Source organism: Trachypithecus francoisi, unplaced genomic scaffold (assembly GCF_009764315.1).
Source record: "Trachypithecus francoisi isolate TF-2019V2 unplaced genomic scaffold, Tfra_2.0 Lachesis_group5, whole genome shotgun sequence".
Lineage (NCBI taxonomy): Eukaryota > Metazoa > Chordata > Mammalia > Primates > Cercopithecidae > Trachypithecus > Trachypithecus francoisi.
Genome location: NW_022681470.1, coordinates 146,675,535 through 146,687,934, shown reverse-complemented (window position 1 = coordinate 146,687,934; position 12,400 = coordinate 146,675,535). Strand labels below are relative to the sequence as shown.

At 51.2% G+C, this 12,400-nt stretch overlaps 1 protein-coding gene across 1 annotated transcript in view; it reads left to right on the top strand.

Moving 5' to 3' along the window:
• The window catches only part of GNA15 (G protein subunit alpha 15), a 30,892-nt gene extending 18,729 nt beyond the window's left edge, over positions 1 to 12,163 (top strand). Inside the window, exons 5-7 of the mRNA XM_033196863.1 lie at positions 3,513 to 3,642; positions 6,554 to 6,707; positions 11,205 to 12,163. Of these exons, the coding sequence (XP_033052754.1) occupies positions 3,513 to 3,642; positions 6,554 to 6,707; positions 11,205 to 11,431 (511 nt within the window). The 3' untranslated portion in view covers positions 11,432 to 12,163. The remainder of the gene's footprint in view (positions 1 to 3,512; positions 3,643 to 6,553; positions 6,708 to 11,204) is intronic.
• Positions 12,164 to 12,400: the final 237 nt, after the last annotated feature.

The window sequence follows — 12,400 nt, the reverse complement described above, 5'->3', positions numbered from 1 at the left end:
AGGTTGAGGCATCAGAGATCCAGGAGGGAATGTCTTCTTGGAGGAGGGGACATTAATGGGGTTTTGACAGATGAATTGGAGTTCACTAGTCCTAACCCTGAAGGGGCTGCTGGGGAGGAGGAAATCGAGACTATACAGTCAGGACCAGGCCTGGGGAGGCCTGGTCTGGGGAGCTCAGAGGTGATCCCTGTAGTCATCAACACTGGGGGATGGACTAGAGGGTGAGGCTGGAAGTCAGGAAACTCAGAAAGGAGGAGCCAGGACAGTGGGTGTGGGGATGGAAAGGAAGGAATGGGCAAGAGTTGTTTCTGATGTGGAATGGGCAGGAGTGGATGAGTGTGGGAATTAGAACAGGAAGTCAAAAATGACACCCGAGTTTTTTGTCAAAGTGATGGGGGTAGACAGTGGAGCCAGTGGGCTGGGGGATGAAAAGGTAAAGATGGAGTCCTTTGGGACAGGTTGAGTCTGAGGGGCCTAGGGGCATTGGGGAGGTGGCTGGACACCACCTTAGCTGGCAGACAGAGTTGGGAATGGCCAGTGCAGCAACCCTGACCCGAACCCAGCAGAGCAATGGCCAATGTCAAAGGTCAAGGAAAGGAAAGGTCAAGAATACAGTGAGAAGAATGACGCTGGGATTGGCAGTTAGAGGGTCACTGGTGACCTTAGCAAGATCTGTTTCCATGGGTTGATGGCAGGGAACTGAGCAGGTGTGCAAGGTGATGCCCAGAGACAGGAATTCTGTTTGACCTACTCCTATTTGGCCTTCCTTTCCCTAAATCCCCCAAACCTATTGTTCTGGCCTCTGCAATAGTCCTTACCAGGAAGGTTCATAATTTATCTGTTTCCTGTGGGTCTCCTCCACAAGATGGAGACCTCATAAGGTTAGGGGCTGAGTTTGATTCCTCTGATTCTTTAGTGAATAGCTAAAGGTCAGAGTAGAAGTTGGTAAATGTGGATGGATGGTTGGAAAGATGGAAGGGAATGGATGGGTGGATGAATGGGTGGATGGATAGATGAATAAATGGATGGATAAGTTGAGGGATAGATGAGTGGATGGATGGGTGGGAGGATGGACAAGTGGATGAATGAATGGGTAGATGGGTGGGTGGATGGATGGATGGATGGATGGAAAGAGGGATGAGTGGATGGATGGATGGGTGATACATGAATGGATGAATGGGTGAATGTCTGAGTGAAGGATAGATGGATGAGTGGATAGATGGATGGGTGGGATGCATGGATGAATGGGTGGATGGATGGATGAATGAGTGGATGATGGATGAATGAATGGGTAGATTGGTGGATGGGTGATGAGTGAATGGATGGGTGGTGGATCAGTGAGTGAAGGATGGATGGATGAGTGGATAGATGGATGGGTGGGTGAATGCATGGATGGATGAGTGGGTGACTGCATGGATGGATGGGTGGATGAGTGGATGGATGAATGAATGGGTAGATGGGTGGTGTGTGGTTGATGAATGGATGAATAGGTGGATGGGTGAGTGAAGGATGGATGGATGAGTGGATGAATGGATGGATGGATGAATGGATGAGTGGATGGGTGGGAGGGTAGGTAGATGGGCAGATGGGTGGACAAGTGAGTGGACAGATGGGTAGATGGATGGATGGGTAGATGGGTAATGGGTGGATAGATGCGTGGATGGATGAGTAGATGGAGAGATGGATGGGTGGATGGGTGGACTGAGTAAATGGGTGGACAGGGGGGTGGATGATGGATGGATGAATAGATGGGTAGATGGATAGATGGATGGATTAGTGAATGGATAGACCAAAGGGTGGATGGATAGATAGGTGGATGGGTGGGGTGGATGGATGGATGAATGGGTGGATGGATGGGTGGATGAGTGGATGGATGGATGAATGAATGGGTAGATGGGTGGTGTGTGATGGATGAATGGATGCATGGGTGGATGGATGAGTGAAGGATGGATGGATGAGTGGATGAATGGATGGATGAGTGGATGAATGGATGGATGAATGGATGACTGGATGGGTGGGAGGGTGGGTGGATGGGTAGATGAGTGGATGAGTGAGTGGAGAGATGGGTAGATGGATGGATGGGTAGATGGGTAATGGGTGGATAGATGGGTGGATGGATGAGTAGATGGAGAGATGGATGGGTGGGTGGATAGGTGGATTGAGTAAATGGGTGGACAGGCAGGTGGATGATGGATAGATGAATAGATGGGTAGATGGATAGATGGATGGATGAGTGAATGGATAGATGGAAGGGTGGATGGATAGATGGATGGTGGGTAGATGAGTGGATGAGTGAGTGGATTGATGGTAGGTGGATGAATGGGTGGGAGGATGGATGAGTGGATGATGGATGAATGAGTGGATGATGGATGATGAATGGATGAGTGGATGGATGGGTGGATGAATGGGTGGATGGATGGATGAATGGATGAGTGGATGGATGGGTGGGTGGATGGATGGTGGATGAGTGGATGGGTGGGAGGATGGATGAGTGGATGGGTGGGAGGATGGATGAGTGGATGATGGATGGATGAATGGATGACTGGATGGGTGGGAGGATGGATGAGTGGATGGATGGGTGGATGGATAGGTGGGTGGGTGGATAGATGGATGGATGGATGGATGGATGGGCGAATAAATCGATGAATGGGTGGGTGGGTGGGTAAAAGTTTAGGAGTGAAGGTAGAGGCTGAGAAATCATGCGGAAGTCTGGGCTGAGGAGGTGATTTTTAGGTGTGGCCCAGGAGTGAGGCGAATGAATGGAGTGAGGGCTCAGAGGAGACTGAGACCCGAGATGAAAGATGATGCCCGAAGTTCCCAACTAGCCAGTGGCCAACCCCACCCCGTGTCTCATTCTCCAGACCCCCCTCTCAACCCCATCTGGCTCTGGATGTGGGATTTGAGGGACTCTGAGGACGCATGGGAGGAGTGGGTCTCAGGGATCAGGAGACACATACAGCAGCTGCAGCCTAACTGCTTAATCATCAGTCCCGATTTCCCCTCCTGTGCAACGGGGCAAGTCCCATCTTGCTTGAGGCCCTGGCCTGGGCCCGTCCAAAGCCTCTGCTCTGGCACTTCCTGAGTAACGGTTGCATCCCCAGGGAAATGACGCACAGATGGTTATCAGTGACCCACATTTCTCAGAAGAGAGAGAACAGGAAGGTGGGGGCAGGCTTTTGTTGCGGTGTGCGGTGTGCCCAGCCAGCACCAGGGCACATTCCAGATCTGTCTGACCTGCGACCCTGTAATGTAGGGGTAGAAAGCAGGCAGCCCAGCACAGCAGAAGCTTGGGAAAGTCCCCTCTCCTCCCTGGATCTCAGCCTCCTCATCTGTAAAATGGGCGTAAGACTCATTCCTGCCTTGCGGGAATGACATGGCAAATCCACGAGAGGCTAGCACCTATTCTTGCTGTTGCTATTATTGATCTTGGCATATCCCAGATGTGATGGGGTTTGGGGGTGTCACGGAGCAGGGTCCTGAGCTCTGAAAGGGGGAACCTCGATTCCCTGTAGGATCGTGGACGTCGGGGGCCAGAGGTCAGAGCGTAAGAAATGGATCCACTGTTTCGAGAACGTGATCGCCCTCATCTACCTGGCCTCGCTGAGTGAATATGACCAGTGCCTGGAGGAGAACAACCAGGAGGTGCGCCACCGCCTCCCTCACCGTACCCACTTATTGGCCCAAGGCCCGTCACCTGAGCAGGAAGCTCTGGTGCAGAAAGGGAGGTGTCCCTGCCCTGAACGGGCCTGTGTGCCCAGCATGGCTATGAAATTGCCCCTTCAGGCTTTCGTGGTCAGATTGCAGCAACCCAAGACACAGACCCACAGTGTTTGGCCAGGACCCCAGACACACACACACACATACACTACACATGCACACACGCACATGCACACACACATGCAATGCACACACATGCACACACGCATATGCAATAAACACACACGAATGTGCACAATACACGCACACACGTGCACACACATGCACATGAACACATGCAATAAGCGCATGCACATGCACGATATATGCACGTGAACACACATACATCACACGTGTGCATATGCACGCACATACATGCACTCACGTGTGCAATACATGCATATGCACACACATGCACACATGCACATATGCATCACACACGTACATATACACTACACATACACACGCACACACATCCACACACGCACACACACGCACACATGCACACACGCACGCACACATGCACATACACATGCACACACATGAAGACATGCACACATGCACACACACCCACATATACACACATGCACGCACATGAAGACACATGCACACGCACACACATCCACACACACGCACACACATGAAGACACATGCACACATACACACACATGCACACGCACCCACATATACACACATGGACACACATGCACACACATGAAGACACATGCACATGCACACACATCCACACACACGCACACACATGAAGACACATGCACACACATGAAGACATGCACACACGCACACACATGCACACACACCCACATATACACACATGCACACACATGAAGACACATGCACACGCACACACATCCACACACGCACACACATGAAGACACATGCACACATACGCACACATGCACACACACCCACATATACACACATGGGCACACATGCACACACATGAAGACACATGCACACACACACACATCCACACACGCACAGAGGACACATGCACACACATGAAGACACACGCACACACATGCACACACACCCACATATACACACATGCACACACATGAAGACACATGCACACACATCCACACACATGAAGGCACATGCACACACGCACACACATGCACACACATGCACATACAGGAAGACACACACATACACGCACATGCACTTGCACACACAAGTGCTCACACACGTGCTCACACACGTGGAAATTCCTGTCCGCATGCTGGCCGCACCATGGAACACCAGGGCTTCTGTCACACTCTTCACAAACACATCCTTGAGGGAGTCACGCATGGATGCACAGCTACACAAGTACCGGCCGCATCGAGGAACAGTCAAGCCCCGAGAGAGACACGGCCGCCTGCACACAGGCAAGCACAGCCGTCCCAGGAGAGCAGGTCTCTCCCCAGGGGCGATGTTCCGCTTCTTTTCGGAAAGGCCTGAGGCTGCTTCTTTTACGAGTGTGAACTTTTCTCCTGCTCAATCCTTGAGCGCAAAGGTTGGGTGCATTATCACCTGCAAGGCGTGACTGTAAGGGTTAAGGTTTCACCCAGTTTGGGTCAGATGATATAATTTTGACTTTCAGGCTGAATGAGATGGAATGAATTTTAGGTCATCCTGATACTGCTTGTCCTCGAGTCTAGCCACATGAAATGGACTTGCTTCTTAAGGCTTTCATAAGAAAGCTGCACAGACCCGGCAGTTTAAACAACAGATATTTATTCTCTACAGTTCCGGAGGCCAGAAGTCAGAGAGGGAAGCGTGGGCAAGGCTGGGTCCTTCTGACAAGACAGAATCTGTCCCAAGCCTCTCCTAGGTCCTAGTGGTGGCTGCAAATCCTTGGAGATCCTTGGTTGTAGAGGTGTCACCCTGATCTCTGCCTCCACCTAACACACAGTGTCCTCCCTGTGTGCATGTCTGTGGGTAAACTTCCTCCTTTTTATTTGGAGACAAAGTCTTGCTCTGTCACCGAGGCTGGAGTGCAGTTATGTGATCATAGCTCATTGCAGACTTGAACTCCTGGACGCCCAAAGTGCTAGGATTACAGCTGTGAGCTGCCGCGTCCGGCCAGGTCTCCTTCTTCTTCTTCTTCTTTCTTTTTCTTTTTCTTTTTTTTCTTTTTTTTTTTGAGATGAAGTCTCGCTCTGTCACCAGGCTGGAGTGCAGTGGCGTGATCTTGGCTCACCACAACTTTTGCCTCCCAGATTCAAGCAATTCTCCTGCCTCAGCCTCCCGAGTAGCTGTGATTACAGGCGTGCACCACCATGCCCAGCTAATTTTTGTATTTTTAGTGGAGATGGGGTTGCACCATGTTGGCCAGGACGGTCTTGAACTCCTGACCTCAGGTGATCCGCCCGCCTCGACCTCCCAAGGTGCTAGGATTACAGGCGTGAGCCACCGCGCCTGGCCAGGCCTCCCTCTTCTTATAAGGACAGCAGTCACAGACTTGGGGGCCCACCTTATTCTAGTATTGCCTCACCTCAACGACCTCTTCAAAGACCCTATCTCCAGGCCAGGTGTGGTGGTTCATGCCTGTAACCCCAGCATACTGGGAGGCCAGGAGTTCAAGACTCTCTCTCCAGATAAGGTCATACTCTGAAGCTCTGGGGGGACATGAATTTTGGGAGGACACCCTTCCAACCAGCACAGGCACAAAACCATGTCAGGCACACCCAGGCAGCTGTCCACACGGAAACACGGGCACACCCGCCTCAGCCCCAGCCAGGCAGGTAGGGGTGAGCCCACGCCCCTAGAGCCAACAGCCCCATCTCCGCGATGGGAGGGTTTCCTGTCCGAGCTGGCCGGTTGAAGCAATAACCTGTTTCTGCCCCCAACACAGAACCGTATGAAGGAGAGCCTCGCCTTATTCGGGACTATCCTGGAACTACCCTGGTTCAAGAGTACCTCCGTCATCCTCTTCCTCAACAAAACCGACATCCTGGAGGAGAAAATCCCCACCTCCCACCTGGCTACCTACTTCCCCAGTTTCCAGGGTAAGCAGTTCTAGAACTTTCCATACCCTTCACCTCCCAAAAGCAGCTCCAAAGAGAGATGCTAATCCAGGCTCTACTTCAGCCTGGAGTCACGGGAAGTTTCACATAGGACCCGCCTTCTATACTCAGCTCCATCCACTGTCCAACCTCATTAAATCTGTTTCCTCCTCTGTGGAATGGAATAAAATAGCAAAGGGCCTTGGAACTGAGTAAAGTGAGATATTCTTAGAAATAGGTAGCGTATCATGTACACCTTAAACATTTTACTTATTTATTTATTCTTGAGACGGAGTCTTGCTCTGTCGCCAGGCTGGAGTGCAGTGGTGCGACCTTGGCTCACTGCAGCCTTTCCCTCCCGGGTTCAAGTGATTCTCCTGCCTCAGCCTCCCGAGTAGCTGGGATGACAGGCGTGCGCCACCACCTCAGCTAATTTTGTATTTTTAGTAGAGACAGAGTTTCTCCATGTTGGTCAGGCTGGTCTTGAACTCCCGACCTCAAGTGATTTACCTGCCTCGGCCTCCCAAAGTGCTGGGATTACAGGCCTGAGCCACTGCGCCAGCCTTTTTCTTTAATTTTTAAAAGCAGAGCCTTGAACAATGTTTCCAAAGCACACAGTTTTTGTAAATATAACGACCTTCTTTCATGTGGCTCTTGTAGGTATAGATTTGCATAACGTTTCTTTTAATTGCATATGAACCAAGACACGTACAACGGGCAAAAACAGGTTTGGGAACAAACTCTCAGTACATCCAGAGGGTGAAAGGGCCACAGGGCAACTACAGAGACATACCATCTAGTGTTGGGCACCACTTAGTATATTTTACAAAGGGGAGGCAGAGTTGTGGTTAATCCAGGGACCGACATGACAAAGGTATATATTCACTAGCACTTTCCCCAGAACACCACTGTGAGGATAAAGTGTGGTGGCAGAAGTATCCTGCTTAGCTACTGCCAAGTAACACACCGTCCCCAAACTTAGTGACTTAAACTGGCCATTTTCCTTTGCTCATGATTTTGTGGGTCAGGAATTTGGGAAGGGTTGAACTGGGTAAGTTCATCTCTGATCCATGTGACATCAGCTGAGGTGCCTGGGATTGGAGATACACTTCCAAGATAGCTTCTTCCCCCACATGTCTGGTGCCTTGGTGCTCTTGGCCTCTCTCTCTCTGTCTCTCCCTGCCTCCGTCTCCCATCTCATCTATCTCTCCTCCCCTTCCTTCCAGTCTCTCTCTCTCCTTTTCCACCTCCCCTGTTCTCTCTCTCTCTCCATTTGGGGCCTCATGATCAACAGCCTCCTCATATGGTTTGAGCTTCCTCACAATATGGCTGCCTCAGGGTAGAGAGACTTCAGCCCAGGTGGAAGCTGCATCTCATGATCGCCTCAGAAGTGTCAGACGTTCCCTCTGCCACATTCTATTTGTCAAGCACATCACTCATATCAGCCTGGATTCAAAAGAAAGAGACTCCACTTCTTGAAGGAAGAATGACACACGCATACAGGGAGGGAAGGAAGTGATGGCAGCCATCTTGGAGATAACTTGCCTTCATTTCCTGGGATGCCATAACAAAATACCACAAACTGGGTGGCTTAAAACAACAGAAGTCCAAAGTTAAGATATTGGCAGCATTGGTTCCTTCTGGAGGCTCTAAGGGAAAATCCATTCCATGCTTCTCTCTCAGCTTCTGGTGGTGGCCAGAAGCCAACAACCCTTAGCTTGTAAACATATTACTCCAATCTCTGCCTCCATGTTCACACGGCTGTCTTCTCACTGTGTCTTTACGTGTCCTCTCCTGTTGTTATAAGACCATCAGTCACTGAATTTAGGGCCCATACTTTGGTATGACCTCTTTTTTGTTTTTTTAGACAAGGTCTTGCTCTGTTGCCCAGGCTAGAGTCCAGTGGTGTGATCACAGTTCACTGCAGCCTCGACCTCCTAGGCACAGGTGATCGTCCCACCTCAGCCTCCTGCGTTGCTGGGACTACAGGCATGCACCACCACATCTGGCTAATTTTTGTATATTTCTGTAGAGACAAGCTTTCGCCATGTTGCCCAGGCTGATTTAGAACTCCTGGGCCCAACCACACATCTGTCATCCACCTGCCTTGGCCTCCCGAAGTGCTAGGATTACAGGCGTGAGCCATCATGCCCGGCCGTGACCTATTTTCACCTAATTACATCTGCAAAGATCTGATTTATAAATAAAGTCATATTCTGAGGTTCCAGGTGGACATGAATTTTGGGGGACACTGTTCACCTCAATATACAAGCAACCATAGTAGATGAGTCCTTAGTACATACTTGACACTGGGTCCACAATCAGTAAACATAAGCTTTGGTGAAGTCACCAGGTTTTGACCCCTGGTCTTGTCATGTCTCAGAGCCCGTGAGGCCAATTTCAGCCAATCATACCCGCAAGATTCAGGGTCTGGGAGATAGATGTCAAGTTGTTCCAGGACAGTGGCCTAGACAGGCCCTCTTCCCTGCCCTGGTAATCAGATCATAGTTTAGAGAATTTGGGAACAGGATAAGGTAGATATTTTTTCCTTCAAGTCAAAGGGAACCTCCCATGACTCATCCTTGTCTCCCAGCACAAGTGGCTGGTGCACCCTTTGCTGTCTCTCAGCCCTTCTCTCCGCTGTGCTAAATAATATTCATGATAATAATAATAAACCGGCCGGGCGCGGTGGCTCAAGCCTGTAATCCCAGCACTTTGGGAGGCCGAGACGGGCGGATCACGAGGTCAGGAGATCGAGACCATCCTGGCTAATACGGTGAAACCCCGTCTCTACTAAAAAATACAAAAAACTAGCCGGGCGAGGTGGCGGGCACCTGTAGTCCCAGCTACTTGGGAGGCTGAGGCAGGAGAATGGCGGGAACCCGGGAGGCGGAGCTTGCAGTGAGCTGAGATCCGGCCACTGCACTCTAGCCTGGGCGACAGAGCAAGACTCCGCCTCAAAAAAAAAAAAAAAATAAAAAAAAAAATAATAATAATAAACCACACTTTGGGAGGCTGAGGCGCGCAGATGACTTGAGGTCAGGAGTTCGAGACCAGCCTGGCCAATATGGCAAAACCCCATCTCTATTAAAAATACAAAAATTAGCTGGATGTGGTGGCAGGGGCCTGTAATCCCAGTTACTTGGGAGGTTGAGGCAGGAGAATCGCTTGAACCTGGGAGGCAGAGGTTGCAGTGAGCAGAGATCATGCCACTTCACTCCAGCCTGGGCAACAGAGCGAGACTCCGTCTCAAAATAATAATAATAATAATAATAATAAATAACAATAGCCAACACATCTGCTGCACTGGTGGAAGCTACTCTACATAGCTTGTTTAATCTTCATGTTAAAACCCTATGCAGGGCTGGGCACAGTGGCTCACGCCTGTAATCCCAGTGCTTTGGAGGGTCAAGGCGGGCAGATCATTTGAGGTCAGGAGTTCAAGACCAGCCTGGCCAACATGGCAAAACCCCGTCTCTACTAAAAATACAAAAATTAGCTGGGCGTGGTGGCAGGCGCCTGTAATCCCAGCTACTGCCGAGATTGCACCATTGCAGTCCAGCCTGGGCAACAGAGCGAGGCTCCATCTCAAAAACAAAAAACAAAAAACACCTACACAGCAGGACTTACTCATCTAGCCGTTATAGAGGTGGAGAAACCGAGGCACAGAGTGATGTAGTCTCTTGACAACAGTCACACAAACAGTGAGAGGCAGAGACAGAGTTTGAACCCAGGCTGTCCAGACCCAGAGCCAGAACGTCTGAAGTTAATCGTTCTACTACTACATTGTCTTTCTGAAATAATATTGATAGGTTACAACCATGAAGTCTTCTGTTTATTAAGCAACGAACCCTCTACATAATGTTAAATCCTCGAGACAACTCTGTGAGGCCCAAGACTGTTCTGATCCCCATTTTGCAAATGAGGAAACAGGCTCACAGAGTTTACAGGTATTAACATACTATTATAGATAACCCAACTCGTGAGTGAGTAGCAGAGCCAAGTCTAGGGCTCCCAAAGCCCTTAATTCACGTTGTGCTTTCAGTACACAGGTATTGAACACCCTGACATGTGTTATCAGAGCAGCCACCCAGGCTGACTTTGAGGACTCTCTTCCCCTTCTTTGGCCTTGCTGCCCCTGTCTGCACAGTCCTGGGATGTTTGTCTCTGTGATTCCAGTCTGCCAACCGCACTGGCTGGAAGCGAGGCCAAGAGAATGTCTCTCTTTAACCCAGTTCTGCCGAAAGTCCCAGAGCTGGAGCTCATTGGTCCATTTCAGGTCACATGACTCTCGTGAGACAACCTCCTGTGCTCCCATTGGCTGAGCGTGAGTCATGTGACCAGCTATGACTACAAAAGATGGCGTCAATGCTCAGAAAAATGACGGGAGGGATCCCTGGGGCCCTTTAGGTCTGGTATTACAGGGAAGAGGGTCACCAGAGGCCCCCAGGGTCCAAAGATGGAGGGTCCTCACCCACTTACCGCAATCTGTTTCCCCAGGCCCTAAGCAGGATGCCGAGGCAGCCAAGAGGTTCATCCTGGACATGTACACCAGGATGTACGCCGGCTGCGTGGACGGCCCCGACGGCAGCAAGAAGGGCGCGCGCTCCCGACGCCTCTTCAGCCACTACACATGTGCCACGGACACACAGAACATCCGCAAGGTCTTCAAGGACGTGCGGGACTCGGTGCTCGCCCGCTACCTGGACGAGATAAACCTGCTGTGACCCAGGCCCCACCTGGGGCAGGCGGCACTGGCGGGCGGGTGGGAGGTGGGGGTGGCTGCAGGGACCCCTAGTGTCCCTGGTCTATCTCTCCAGCCTCGGCCAACACGCGAGTGAGTCGGGGGATGGACGGCCCGCTACTGGCTGCTCTCTTCTCTGCCTCTCACCAGGACAGCCGCCCCCTAGGGTACTCCTGCCCTTGCTTGACTCAGTTTCCCTCCTATGAAAGGGAAGGAGCAAAACGGCCATTTGGGATGCCAGGGTGGATGAAAAGGTGAAGAAATCAGGGGATCGAGGACTTGGGTGGGTGGGCATCTCTCAGGACCCCATTTCCGGACATGTCACCTCCTGGGCAGGGGTCTGGGACCCGCTGTGGGTGACGCACACCCTGGCATGGGGCTAGTAGATCCTTTAGGCGCCTTCGGGCGTGGACTCTGGTGCGCTCTAGTGGACAGCAGAAGGAACGCCTTCCAGGAGCCTGCGGACTAGGGCTGCGGGGACTTCCTTTTGCAAAGGGTAACAGACCGCTGGAAAACACTGTCCCTTTCAGAGCTCCGTGGCGCACAGCGTGTCCTGCCTCGGTTTGCAGATGGGAGAAAACGCGGCCCACAAACATCCCCTCGTCCTTTGCAGGCTGGGGGTGGGCATACTGCATCTTAACCTTTTGTATTTATTCCGTCACCTTCTGCAGGGCTCCGTGCGGGGTGAAATTAAAGATTTCTTAGAGGCTGTGTCGCCAGCGTCCTGTTTATCCCTCTGCATCCCTTTCTCGGCAGGGGGCACTGGTTACAGTGCGGGGAGCAACGTGGAGTAGGAAGGAAAAAAGTTATACTTCTTGTCTACCCACCTGTCCTGGCCATGGTACTCAGAACTGTGGGGGTTGTGAGTCCTGCAAGCCGGGATGTGGAGTCCAACCTCCCTCCCTGGCTAGGGGGACATTGGAGCAGACCCCTCCGTGGCTACTGACTCGAA